Source organism: Nesoenas mayeri, assembly GCF_963082525.1.
Source record: "Nesoenas mayeri genome assembly, contig: SCAFFOLD_155, whole genome shotgun sequence".
NCBI lineage: Eukaryota > Metazoa > Chordata > Aves > Columbiformes > Columbidae > Nesoenas > Nesoenas mayeri.
Window position 1 is genome coordinate 43637 of NW_027659948.1, and position 13528 is coordinate 57164.

Below are 13528 nucleotides of genomic sequence, written 5' to 3' on the forward strand. Positions count from 1 at the left end.
TTGAGGTTTTTGCCCAAAATCGCAGGAATTTTGGGGTGAAAAGGGACTTTTCTGTCAGTTCCTGGTGCTGTGACTCAGCAAGTGCCAAAAACGTTGATAATTCTATGAAATAAACGATTAAAATGCTTTAAATTCACCCAAAATGGTGAAGGTTGGGGGTTGGGTGTCCAGAATGGGGCAAAAATGGGTGTTGAATTTAACACTTTTCACATTAAAACACACCGGGGTGGGGGGGGGGGGGGGCTGCTAACGATTTATGAGGTAAAAAAGGCAAATAAAGGGAAAAAGTCATAAAAAGGGAGGAAAGAGCGGTTTTTTACACGCTGCACGGGCCGAATTTTGGGGGCGTTTCGCCTTTTTTGGTGGTTTTTTTAGGGACTATTTTTCTTGGCGGAGGCGTCTCGCTTTTTGTTGGTGGTTCTGAGAGACTCTTTGCGGGACTATTTTCGGGACTATTTTCCCGGCGGAGGAGTTTCGCCCTTTTACTGGGCGGGTCTATAGGGACTATTTTCCCTGGCGGAGGAATCTCCGCGGTCGCTTCACGCGCCTTTAAAAGGCGGCGCCGCGGCCGCAGCGGCCCCAGAACCGCCCGGAACGGCCCCGAGTCGACTCAAGCGGCGGCGAAACTGCTGGAAAAGGCGCATTTTGGGCTAAAAAACGGAGCCTGGGAGCTGCTGGTTCGTTTTAAAACGCTCTTAAAGCCGCTTTGTTCCTTAAAAAATGCTCTTAAAGCCGCTTGATGCCGGAAAAAAGGCTCTTAAAGCCGCTTTGTTCTTTAAAATGCTATTTGATGGCTTTATTTTTTAATAATGCGCTTTATTTAAGGGAAAAAGGTGTAAAAGCCGCTTCTTGTGGAGAAAACGAAGCTCTTAAGGGCGTTTTCTCGTGGTTTTAGTGGTGAAATGGGGCGATTTGGGCGCTCGGGCGGGCCCGGGAGGTTTTGTAACCAAAATGCTCCCAGAAGTGCTGGATTTTCCCCCAAAATGCTCCTAAAGCTGCGGAATTGACCTCAAAAATGCTCCTAAAGCGGCGGGATTGAGGACAAAAAAGGGGGAAACGGCGCAAAAAGCCGCTTTGAAAAATAGCGATTTTTGAAAGTGGTGCGGCGGCTCCAAAAGGGCCCGAATTGGGTCCAAATTGGGGGTTTGAGGCTCTTGAAGTTGATTTTGGGGTGAAAAGCGGCGGTTTTGGGCAAAACGGGAAAAGGAGAAAATGGGATGAAAGGAAGAAAATTGAAGATAAATTGGAAATTAAAGAGAAAATGGAAAACGAGAAAATAGGAAAAAATGCAAAAAAAAAGAAAATGGAAAATAAAGAGAAAATGGGAAAAAAAAGAGAAAATGGAAAATGAGAAAATAGGAAAAAATGGAAAAAAAGGAGAAAATGGAAAAGAGAAAATAGAAAAAAAAGGAAAATAGAAGATTAAATAGAAAATGGAAAAAATAAGAAAATAGAAAAAAATGAAAAAAGGAGAAAATAGAGAAAATTTATAAAAGAAAATAGAAAAAATAGAAGAAAAATAGAAAAGAGGAAAAAAAGAAAATAGGAAAAAAAAACAAAAAATAAAAGAAAAAGGAAAAAATTAAAGGTTGAAAAAGGAAAAAATGGAAAAAAAGAAAATAGAAAAAAAAATGGAAAAAAGAGAAAATAGAAAAAAAGAAAAAATGGAAAAAAGAAAATAGAAAAAAAGAGAAAATAGGAAAAAATAGAAAAAAATAGAAAAACAGAAGAAAAAAAAATAGGAAAAAAGGGGAAAAAATCAAAGAAAATAGAAAAACCAAGGAAAATAAAATAGAAAATAAAACAAAAAACGAGAAAATAGAAACAAGAAAATAGAAAAGAAACAGAAAAGAAGAAAATAGAAAAAGAGGAAAAAATAGAAGAAGGAAAATAGAAAAAAGAAAGAAAATAGAGAAAAAAGGTGAAAAAAGGAAATTTAAAAATAAAAAATTGAAAAAAAAAAAAGCAGAAAATAGAGAAAAATCGTCTGGAAATTGGAGAAGAGAAAAAATGGCGCCCGAGGAGCCAAAATGGGGCAAAAAGCGGCAGAAACGGGCAAAAATCATCCCGGAAAAATGGATACATGAGGAAAAGGTGGAAAATCGGAGGAAAAAAGGTGAAGAAAATGGGGCAGAAATGGGGAATTTGGGCCCGAGAACCACGAGGCCAAAATGAGGAGAATTTGGGAAAATTGAAGAAAAAATGAGGAAAATTGTGGAAAAATTGAGGAAAACTGAGGAAAATTGAGGAAGAATTGAGGAAAATGAGGAAGAATTGAGGAAAATGATGAAAAATTGAGGCGGCGAAGCCCGAACGGCCAAAAAAGGCAGGAAAAGCGTTGGATTCGGCGCCTTTGGAGCCGGTGAGGCCCCTCCCGCCCCGATTTTGGGCGGATTTGGGGCATTTTGGGCGGTTTTGGGGCGTTTTGGGGGGTCTTGTCGTTGCAGGCGCCGCCGCCGCGGCTTTTCCCGCCTTTTTTGGCCTCGAAAACGGCCAAAAACGGTGAAATGACCCCATTTCCCACCCCCCTGGCGTCGCCGTTGAGTAAGTGACCAAATCGCGGCTTTTTCACCCAAAAATGGGCCGGGGGGGGGGGTTGAAATGTTGCGGAAATGGGGGGAAAATGATGGTTTTTGGTGCTTTTGGGGGGGTTGGGGGGTCTTGAGTTTTTTTCCCCCTCAGAGAAGCAGCAAAAACGGCCAAAAACGGGCAAAACTGCTGAGAATCGCAGGATTTAACCAAAAAAGGCAAATCTACGCTCAAAAAAGTCACATTTTGAGGAGAAAACCCCCCGGTTTGGTTAAAATCGCCAGACGTAAGATTTTCTTGAATTTGAGGGATTTTTGGGGGTGTTTGTGCTGGTTTTGGGGGTGGGGGGGGCGATGTGTTTTGGGGCCGTTTGCAGCTTTTTCGGCGGCCGCGCGGATTCCGACCCCAAAACCGGCTTTTTTTACCCCAAAAAAGCGAAGCTGAAGAATCTCAAGAAAACAGCCAAAAAAATGTAAAAACAACCCCAAATTCCCCCAAATCGCGGAGGGGGGAGGGGGGAGAATAACCAGTTTTCAGGTTTTTTCCCCAAAACAGCAGCAGGATACTTAAATTTAGGCTTTTTCCCCCCAAAAAGGAGCCGTAAGTGGAAGAATGTGGGGGGAGGGGCCGGACGCGATTTTAGGTGAAAAAGCCCCAAAATGGGGTCGTGACGGGTCCCCCTCCCCCCCACCTCATCCCCCCCCTCCCCCCAGCGCGGGTTGGGTGGGGGGAGGGGTCACAGATTTGGGGTGAATTCGGCCGGTTTTGGGGGTGGGGGAGGGGAGCGCGGGGGCCCCGGAATGTGGCGCGTTCGCCCCTCCCCCCCCCAACCCTCCCCCACAACGGGCGAAAAACGGCGATTATTGCGAGAAACGGTGATTATTGCCAAAAACAGTGATTATTGCGACAACCGTTTTGGGGCGATTTCACCCCAAAAAGTGGCCGGGGGGGGGGAGGGGCTGTGTCTCGCAGGTTTTCCCGCCCGGACTCGACCCACCAGATTGGGGCAAAACCCCCCGAAATTGGGGCTGCGGAAACACGTAGGGATGGAGAAATTGGGTATTTTTGCTTGTTTTCACCCAAAATGGGTCGGTTTGGTGGGGGGGGGGAGGGGGCGGTGCCACTTTCCCCCCAAAAACCCCCAATTTAACCCCAAAAATCCCCCTAAAGGGCCCAGTGGGTGCTGCTGCCCCTCCCCCGCCCCGCTGCCGTTTTAAGGGAAAACGAGTCAAAATGAGTTAAAACGACCCAAATTTCCCCCCAAGGGGGTTGGGGGGAGGGGCTTTTAACCTTTTTCCCAGGTTTTATCCCCAAAACGCTCAGCGTTGAGGAGCAGCCGCGATTTTGGGGCAAGAAACGCCGGTTTTGGGGCTCGGGGGGGTCTCTCCCCTCCCCCCACCCCCCCCCACAGTGCCAAAAATGGACAATTTGGCGGCTCAAAATGGCTCAAAAGTAGGAAAAACCCCCAAAATGTGAGGCAGGAAAGGTGAGCGAGCGGAGTAAGTACCGGCCGACCCAAAATCCCCATTTCTGAGCCCGTTTCGCACTCGGGACGCGACTCTGACCCAAAATCCCCATTTCTGAGCCCGTTTTGCGCTTGGGACGCGACTGACCCAAAATCCCCATTTCTGAGCCCGTTTCGCACTCGGGATGCAACTCTGACCCAAAATCCCCATTTCTTAACCCATTTCGCGCTCGGGACGCGACTCTGACCCAAAATCCCCATTTCTGAGCCCGTTTTGCACTCAGGACACAATCTGACCCAAAATCCCCATTTCTTAACCCATTTTGCACTCAGGACGCGACTCTGACCCAAAATCCCCATTTCTCAACCCATTTCACACTCGGGACACGACTCTGACCCAAAATCCCCATTTTTGAAGTGAAAACCCCCATTTTTGGGGCAGTTTCCAGTGGTTCTGGAACCCCCGGCCCGGCCACTTTTGGGGCCATTTCCGGCCATTTTGGGGCCTTTTCTGGCCGTTTAGGGGCCGTTTTTGGGGCGGTTTCTGGCTGTTTTGGGGCCGTTTTGGGGGGCATTTTCCGGCTGCTTTTGGGGCTGTTTTTGGGGTGGTTTCCGGCCGTTTTGGGGCAGTTCTGGACCCCCAGCCTGGCTGGTTTTGGGGCGTTTTCAGCCGTTTTTGGGGTGGTTTCCGGCCATTTTGGGGCAGTTCTGGACCCCTGGCCCAGCCGTTTTTGGGGCGTTTTCCGACCGTTTTTGGGGCTGGTTTTGGGGCGGTTCGGGACCCCTGGCCCGGCCGTTTTTGGGGCCGTTTCTGGCCGTTTTTGGGGCGTTTTCCAGCAGTTTGAACCACCAGAACGGCCATTTTTGGGGCCGTTCCAGCCCGGTGGTGTTTGGGGCGTTTTTTGGGGTGGTTTGGGGCGTTTTTGGGTGTTTTGGGCGCAGGTTTTTTCTTTTCCTGGGGCGCTGCCGTCCCAGGTTTTGCTTTTTTCTCCTGGGGACCCAAAAAAGGCCAAAAAAAAAGCAAAAGGCGCCGGTGGCGGCACCTCCGGGTGGGGGAGGGGACACGCACCCCCCGCCCGGGGCGGGGTTCGAGCCCCCGCGGCGCCCGCGGCCTGGGACCCCCATATCGTGACAGGGACCCCCATATCGCGACAGGGACCCCCGTATCGCGACCCCCATATCGCGACAGGGACCCCAATATCATGACAGGGACCCCCATCGTGACCCCCATATCGCGACAGGGACCCCTGTATTGTGACCCCCGTATCGCGACGGGGACCCCCATATCGCGACCCCCGTATCGTGACCGGGACCCCCGTATCACGACCCCCGTATCGTGACAGGGACCCCCATATTGTGACCCCCCCATATCGCGACAGGGACCCCCATCGTGACCCCCGTATTGTGACAGGGACGCCCATATCGCGACCCACGTATCGCAACCGGGACCCCCATATTGTGACCCCCGTATCGCGACAGGGACCCCAATATCGTGACGGGGACCCCCATATTGCGATGGGGACCCCAGTATTGCGACGAGGACCCCCATATTGTGACCCCCCTATCGTGACAGGGACCCCCATATCACCAGCTCTGTTACCGTGACAGGGACCCCCATATTGCGACAGGGACCCCTGTATCACCACCCCTGTATCGCGATGGGGACCCCCCCATATTGCGACCCCCATATCGTGACTGGGTCCCCTGTATCATGACCCCCGTATCGCGACGGGGACCCCTGAATCACCACCCCCATATTGCAACAGGGAGCCCCGTATCGTGACCCCCATATCATGACTGGGACCCCCGTATCACAACCCCTGTATCGTGACAAAGACCCCCGTATCACGACAGGGACCCCCATATTGTGACCCCCATATCGTGACGGGGACCCCCGTATCACAACCCCGGTATCGTGACGGGGACCCCTGTATCGCGACCCCCATATTGTGACCCCCCCTGTTGTGACAGGGACCCCCGTATCACCACCTCCATATCGTGACAGGGACCCCCATATCGCGACCCCCATATCATGACGGGGACCCCCATATCACCACCCCTGTATCGCGACCACCATCCCCATATCGCGACCCCCATATCATGACGGGGACCCCCATATCACCACCCCTGTATCGCGACCACCATATCGTGACAGAGACCCCAGTATTGTGACAGGGACCCTTGTATCGCGACCCCCATATCGTGACAGAGACCCCCGTATCGCATTGGGGACCCCCATGGGACCCACATATCGCAATAGGGACCCCATATCGCAATAGGGACCCCATTAACAATGCGACACACAATAGAACAATGGGACACACAATGGAACAAGGGACCCCGAGTTGTGACGGGGACCCCGTGTCGTGATGGACCCCGTGTCGTGCCGGACCCCCCATTGTGACAGGGGACCCCGAGTCATGACGGGGGACCCCGTGACCAATAAACCCCCCGAATCCTGAGCGGTGTCGTGTGGTTCCTACTTGGGGGGGGTGGGGACCCCCTGTCACCCGTGGGTGTCACCCCCATATCCCCCCATGTCACCCCCATATCCCCCTGTCACCCCATGTCCTCCCATGTCCCCCCATATCCCCCATGTACCCCCCATGTCCCCCCCCCATCCTGTCCCCCCCATGTCCTGTCACCCCCATATCCCCCCATATCCTGTCCCCCCCATGTCCCCCCTGTCCCCCCCATGTCCTCCCCGTCCCCCATGTCCCCCATGTCCATCATGTCCTCCTGTCCCCCTATGTCCTCCTGTCCCCTCTATGTCCTGTCCCGCCATGTCCCCCTGTCCCATCATGTCCTCCATGTCCTCCTGTCCCCCCATGTCCCCCATATCTCCCCATGTCCCCCCCATGTCCTGTCACCCCCATATCCCACATGTCCCCCCCATGTCCCCCTGTCCCCCCCATGTCCTGTCACCCCCATATCCCACATGTCCCCCCATGTCCTGTCCCCCCATGTCCTCCTGTCCCCCCATGTCCCTCATGTCCCCCTGTCCCCCCATATCCCCCCATGTCCTCCCATGTCCTGTCACCCCCCATATCCCACATGTCCCCCCCATGTCCTCCTGTCCCCGCCATGTCCCCCCATGTCCCCCTGTCCCTCCCATGTCCTCCTGTCCCCCATGTCCCCCCATATCCCCCCATGTCCCCCTGTCCCCCATGTCCCTCTTGTCCCCCCATGTCCTGTCACCCCCATATTCCCCTGTCCCTCCCATGTCCCTCCTGTCCCCCCCATGTCCCCCCATATTCCCCCATGTCCTCCTGTCCCCCCATGTCCTGTCACCCCCATATCCCCCATGTCCTGTCCCCCCCATGTCCTCCTGTCCCCCCATGTCCCCCCCCTGTCCCCCTGTGTCCCCATGTGCCCCCCCAGTCCCGTTTCTTCCTTTTCTCGCCCCACATTCTCGCTCCGCCGCTTGAAGGCTCCACCCCCCGCTCCCACCGCCCACCGCGACGTCACTACCGCTTCCGGCCAGCCTGGCGCCCTCTCCCCCAGCCCCGCCCCTCGCTCCGCCCATCAACCTCGGCCCCGCCCCCTCCGCGGCGCCACCGCCTCATCCTCCCCTTCGGCTCCGCCCCCCTTCCCCCGGCCACGCCCCTCGCTCCCCCCTTCCCGCGAGGCCACGCCCCCAACCCCACCCCCCTTTCCCGCCTCTCGCTCCCCCGCTTCCCGCGAGGCCACGCCCACAACCCCACCCCCCGTTCTCCAGCCCCGCCCCAGACTCCTCCCCCTTTTCAGGCCACGCCCCCTCCCCAGGCTCCGCCCCCCGGTCCGTCAGCGGATCCTCCCGCCCGGCGCCGCCGCCTCCGGGACCCCGGGACCCGAACCCGGGACCCGAACCGGCCCCCCCGGGACTCGAACCGGGGACCCCGGGACCCGACCCGGCCCCCCCGGGCCCCGCCCGGCCCCGCCATGTGGCTGTTCTCCCGGGACCCGGTCCGGGATTTCCCGTTCGAGCTGGGCCCGCCCGAGCCCGACCCCGACCCGGCCGAACCGGCCCCGGCGGAACCGGCCCCGGCCCCGCTCTGGCGGCAGCTGCGGGGGCGCCGCAAGGTGAGACAGCGCGGGGGGGGCGGGGCGGGTCCCCCGTGTCCGTGTCCCCTGTGTCCCCCCGTGTCCATGTCCCCTCGTGTCCCCCCATCCCCCGTGTCCGTGTCCCCCCGTGTTCCCGTGTCCCCTCATCCTTGTGTCCCCCTGTCCCCCCGTGTCCGTGTCCCCCCGTGTTCCCTCATACCCATGTCCCCCCATCCCTGTGCCCCCCCCGTGTCCCTGTCCCCCCGTGTCCCTGTCCCCCCGTGTCCATGTTCCCCCGTGTCCCCCCGTGTTATTGTCCCCCCATGTTATTGTCCCCCCCATGTCCCTGCCCCCCCGTGTCCCCCCATCCCTGTGTCCCCTCATGTCCCTGTCCCCCTGTGTCCGTGTTCCCCCATCCCTGTGTCCTCCTGTCCCACCATGTCCGTGTCCCCCCGTGTTATTGTCCCCCCGTGTCCCTGTCCCCCTGTGTCCATGTCCCCTCATCCCTGTGTCCCCCCGTGTCCCCCCATCCTTGTGTTCCACCATTCCCCCATGTCCCTGTCCCCCCATGTCCCTGTCCCCCCGTGTCCATGTTCCCCCGTGTCCCCCCGTGTTATTGTCCCCCCATGTTATTGTCCCCCCATGTTATTGTCCCCCCCGTGTCCCTGTCCCCCCCGTGTCCCCCCATCCCCGTGTCCCCCCGTGTCCCTGTCCCCCTGTGTCCGTGTTCCCCCATCCCTGTGTCCTCCTGTCCCCCCATGTCCGTGTCCCCCCGTGTTATTGTCCCCCCGTGTCCCCTCGTGTCCCTATCCCCCTGTGTCCATGTCCCCTCATCCCCGTGTCCCCCATCTCCCCGTGTCCCCCCATCCTTGTGTCCCACCATTCCCCCATGTCCCTGTCCCCCCCGTGTCCATGTCCCCCCGTGTCCATGTTCCCCTGTGTCCCCCCGTGTTATTGTCCCCCTGTGTTATTGTCCCCCCGTGTCCCCCCGTGTCCCTGTCCCCCTGTGTCCCCCCATCCCTGTGTCCCCCCGTGTCCCTGTCCCCATGTGTCCATGTTCCCCCATCCCTGTGTCCTCCTGTCCCCCCATGTCCGTGTCCCCCCGTGTTATTGTCCCCCCGTGTCCCTGTCCCCCTGTGTCCATGTCCCCTCATCCCTGTGTCCCCCCATCTCCCCGTGTCCCCTCATCCTTGTGTCCCTCTGTCCCCCCATGTCCCCCCATGTCATTGTCCCCCCGTGTCCGTGTCTCCCTGTTCCCCTGTGTCCCCTCATCCCTGTGTCCCCCCGTGTCTGTGTCCCCCTGTCCCCCTGTCCCCACATCCCAGTGTCCCCTAATCCCCCCCATGTCCCCAATGTCCCCATGTCCCCCAATGTCCCAATGTCCCCATGTCCCCCAATCCCCCCATGTCCCCCCCAGTGTCCCCCAATCCCCCCCCATGTCCCCCAATGTCCCCATGTCCCTCCATGTCCCCCAGTGTCCCCAATCCCTCCTATGTCCCCTTATGTCCCCTGCACCCCATCCCCCCGTTGTCCCCCTGTGCCCCCCCATCCCCACACTGTCCCCACACTGTCCCCACACTGTCCCCACACTGTCCCCACACTGTCCCCACTGTCCCCCATGTCCCCATTGTCCCCACTGTCCCCACTGTCCCCACTGTCCCCACACTGTCCCCGCATCCCCATCCCCCCACTGTCCCACTGTCCCCCTGTCCCCACTGTCCCTTGTCCAGGCGGACGGGGTCCCGGTCTCGGTGTTCGTGCACAGTTTGGGGACAGGGGACAGCGAGGCCACCGCGCTGGCCCGGGCGGCGCTGAAACGGCTGCGGAGCCTGCGGCACCCCAACGTGCTGGCCTTCCTGGACAGCCTGGAGGTGACACGGGACACGGGGACATTGGGGACATTGGGGACATTGGGGGCATTGGGGGCATTGGGGACATTGGGGGCAATGGGGACATTGGGGACATTGGGGGCAATGGGGACATTGGGGACACCCCAACGTGCTGGCCTTCCTGGACAGCCTGGAGGTGACACGGGACACGGGGACATTGGGGACATTGGGGGCGATGGGGGCATTGGGGGCATTGGGGGCAATGGGGGCAATGGGGACATTGGGGACAATGGGGACATTGGGGGCAATGGGGACATTGGGGACACCCCAACGTGCTGGCCTTCCTGGACAGCCTGGAGGTGACACGGGACACGGGGACATTGGGGACATTGGGGGCGATGGGGACATTGGGGGCAATGGGGGCGATGGGGGCATTGGGGGCAATGGGGGCATTGGGGGCAATGGGGACATTGGGGGCAATGAGGACATTGGGGACAATGGGGGCAATGGGGACATTGGGGGCAATGGGGACATTGGGGACAATGGGGGCAATGGGGACATTGGGGGCAATGGGGACATTGGGGGCGATGGGGACATTGGGGGCAATGGGGACATTGGGGGCAATGGGGGCAATGGGGACATTGGGGACAATGGGGACATGGGCGGCAATGGGGACATTGAGGGCAATGGGGGCGATGGGGGCATTGGGGACATGGGGACACCCCAACGTGCTGACCTTCCTGGACAGCCTGGAGGTGACAGGGGACATTGGGGACATTGGGGGCAATGGGGACATGGGGGGCATTGGGGACATGGGGGGCATTGGGGACATTGGGGACATTGGGGACATTGGGGACATTGGGGGCAATGGGGACATTGGGGACAATGAGGACAATGGGGACATTGAGGACATTGGGGGCAATGGGAGGGACTTGGGGATATGGGGGGATATGCGGGGTAAACTGGGGGGACACTGGGGACCCCTGTGACCCCTGTGACCCCGCTGTCCCCAGACGGAGCAGAGTCTGTACGTGGTGACCGAGGAGGTGATGCCGCTGCGGAGCCACCTGAGGCTGCGCCCGCCCGCGGGGGACACGGGGCAGCAGGAGGTGGCCTGGGGGCTGCACCAGCTGCTGGTGAGGACCCAGGCGTCCGGGGGACCCAGGCGTCCGGGGGGACCCAGGAGTGCGGGGGGGACCCAGGAGTGCGGGGGGGACCCCAGGCGTCCGGGGGGACCCAGGAGTGCGGGGGGACCCAGGAGTGCGGGGGGACACGGGGCAGCAGGAGGTGGCCTGGGGGCTGCACCAGCTGCTGGTGAGGACCCAGGCGTCCGGGGGGACTCAGGAGTTCGGGAGGGACCCAGGAGTTCAGGGGGACCCAGGAGTGCAGGGGGGGACCCAGGCGTCCAGGAGGGACCCAGGAGTTCGGGAGGGACCCAGGAGTTCGGGAGGGACCCAGGAGTGCGGGAGGGACCCAGGAGTGCGGGAGGGACCCGGGAGTGCGGAGGGACCCAGGAGTTCGGGAGGGGTCCCAGGTGTCCAGGGGAACTCAGGATTTCAGGGGGACCCAGGCGTTCAGAGGGGGACCCAGGCGTTCGGGAGGGGACCCAGGTGTCCGGGAGGGACCCAGGCGCGCGGGCGCCCCGCGCTCAGAGGCCCCGCCCCCAGACGGCGCTGCAGTTCCTGATTGGCTCCGGGCTGGCCCATGGCGCGCTGGGGTTGGACGCCGTGTTCGTGGCCCCGGGCGGGGACTGGAAGCTGGGGGGGCTGGAGCGCGTGGCGCCCGCCGGGGAGGGGGCGGGGCCGCCCGCGCCCCCCCGCACGCACCACCCACCCGAGAGCGCGGACCCCGCGCGGGGCCGCGGGGAGCCCTGGTGAGTGGGGGGGGGGCGGGGGGGGCGGGGGGGGTCATGGGGGATATGGGGGGGGTGTGGGGGGCATGGAGAGACAATGGAGGACATGGGGGGGACATATTGATGGGGGGACATTGGGGGACAGGGGGATATGGGGACAATGGGGGACATGGGGGGACAATGGGGGATATGGGGACATGGGGGGTGTGGGGATATGGGGGGACAATGGGGACATTGGGGGATGTGGGGGGTCATGGGGATATGGGGGGACATGGGGATGTGGGGGGACATGGGGACATGGGGGGGCATGGAGGGACAATGGGGGACATGGGGGGGTATTGGGGATATGGGGGGACAAAGGGGATATGGGGGACATGGGGGGATGGGGAGACATGGGGGGACATTGGGACAGTGGGGGGATATGGGGACATGGGGGGGTAGGGGAATAGGGGGGGACATGGGGATATGGGGATATGGGGGAACAATGGGGATATGGGGGGACATGGGGATATGGGGGACATGGGGATATGGGGACAATGGGGATATGGGGCACAATGGGGGATATGGGGACATGGGGGGGGTATGGGGATATGGGGGGACAATGGGGGACATGGGGGGATATGGGGACATGGGGAGTGTGGGGATATGGGGACAATGGGGGATATGGGGGGGTAGGAGGATATGGGGGGACATGGGAGGACAATGGGGACATGGGGGGATATGGGGGTCATGGGGACATGGGGGGCTGTGGGGACAGTGGGGGACATGGGGGGGTGTGGGGGGATGGGGGGATATTGGGGGACATGGGGGGGACATTGGGGGTCATGGGGATATGGGGGGATATGGAGATATGGGGGGGGTCATGGGGACATGGGGGATATGGGGACAGTGGGGGGCATGGGAGGACAATGGGGACATGGGGGGATATGGGTCTGTGTGTCTCTGGGTCCGTGGGTCTATGGGGCGGGTCTGTGGGTCCATGGGGCGGGTCTATGAGGCGGGTCTATGGGGTGGGTCTATGGGCCCGTGGGTCCGTGGGGCGGGTCTATGGGGTGGGTCTATGGGGTGGGTCTGTGGGTCTATGGGGCGGGCCCATGGGTCCGTGGGGCGGGTCTATGGGGTGGGTCTATGGGGTGGGTCTGTGGGTCTATGGGGCGGGTCCGTGGTCCGTGGGGCGGGTCTATGGGGTGGGTCTATGGGGTGGGTCTGTGGGTCTATGGGGCGGGCCCATGGGTCCGTGGGGCGGGTCTATGGGGCGGGTCTATGGGGTGGGTCTATGGGGTGGGTCTGTGGGTCTATGGGGCGGGCCCATGGGTCCGTGGGGCGGGTCTATGGGGCGGGTCTATGGGGTGGGTCTATGGGGTGGGTCTGTGGGTCTATGGGGCGGGTCCGTGGGTCCGTGGGGCGGGTCTATGGGGCAGGTCTGTGGGTCCATGGGTCCGTGGGTCCATGGGTCCGTGGGTCCGTGCCCCCGAGCCGTGGGTCTGAGTGTGGGGGCAGGGCGGGCGACATGTGGCGCCTCGGCTGCCTCATCTGGGAGATCTTCAACGGGCCCCTCCCCCGGCCCGCGGCGCTCAGGGACCCCCGCCAGGTCAGGGACCCCAATACCCCCCCCAATACCCCCCAACCCCCCCCGGGACCCCCCGCCAGGTCAGGGACCCCAATACCCCCCCCAATACCCCCCAACCCCCCCGGGACCCCCGCCAGGTCAGGGACCCCAATACCCCCCCCAATACCCCCCAACCCCCCCGGGACCCCCGCCAGGTCAGGGACCCCAATACCCCCCCCAATACCCCCCAACCCCCCCCGGGACCCCCGCCAGGTCAGGGA

The 13528-nt window shown here is 60.0% G+C and overlaps 1 protein-coding gene and 1 long non-coding RNA gene across 2 annotated transcripts; both read left to right on the plus strand.

The window, feature by feature from the left end:
* LOC308052645 lies at positions 1 to 4827 on the plus strand. The gene is made up of 2 exons (XR_013923569.1): positions 1 to 2815; positions 2906 to 4827. It is a non-coding gene; the product is annotated as an uncharacterized lncRNA (long non-coding RNA).
* Positions 4828 to 7775: 2948 nt separating this feature from the next.
* On the plus strand, positions 7776 to 13289 carry SCYL1 (SCY1 like pseudokinase 1; the record flags this gene model as incomplete). Its single annotated transcript, XM_080364703.1, has 5 exons — positions 7776 to 8056; positions 9748 to 9888; positions 10860 to 10982; positions 11514 to 11719; positions 13199 to 13289. Coding segments are annotated over exons 1-5 (702 nt in total), but the record flags the coding sequence as incomplete, so codon positions are not given.
* Positions 13290 to 13528: the final 239 nt, after the last annotated feature.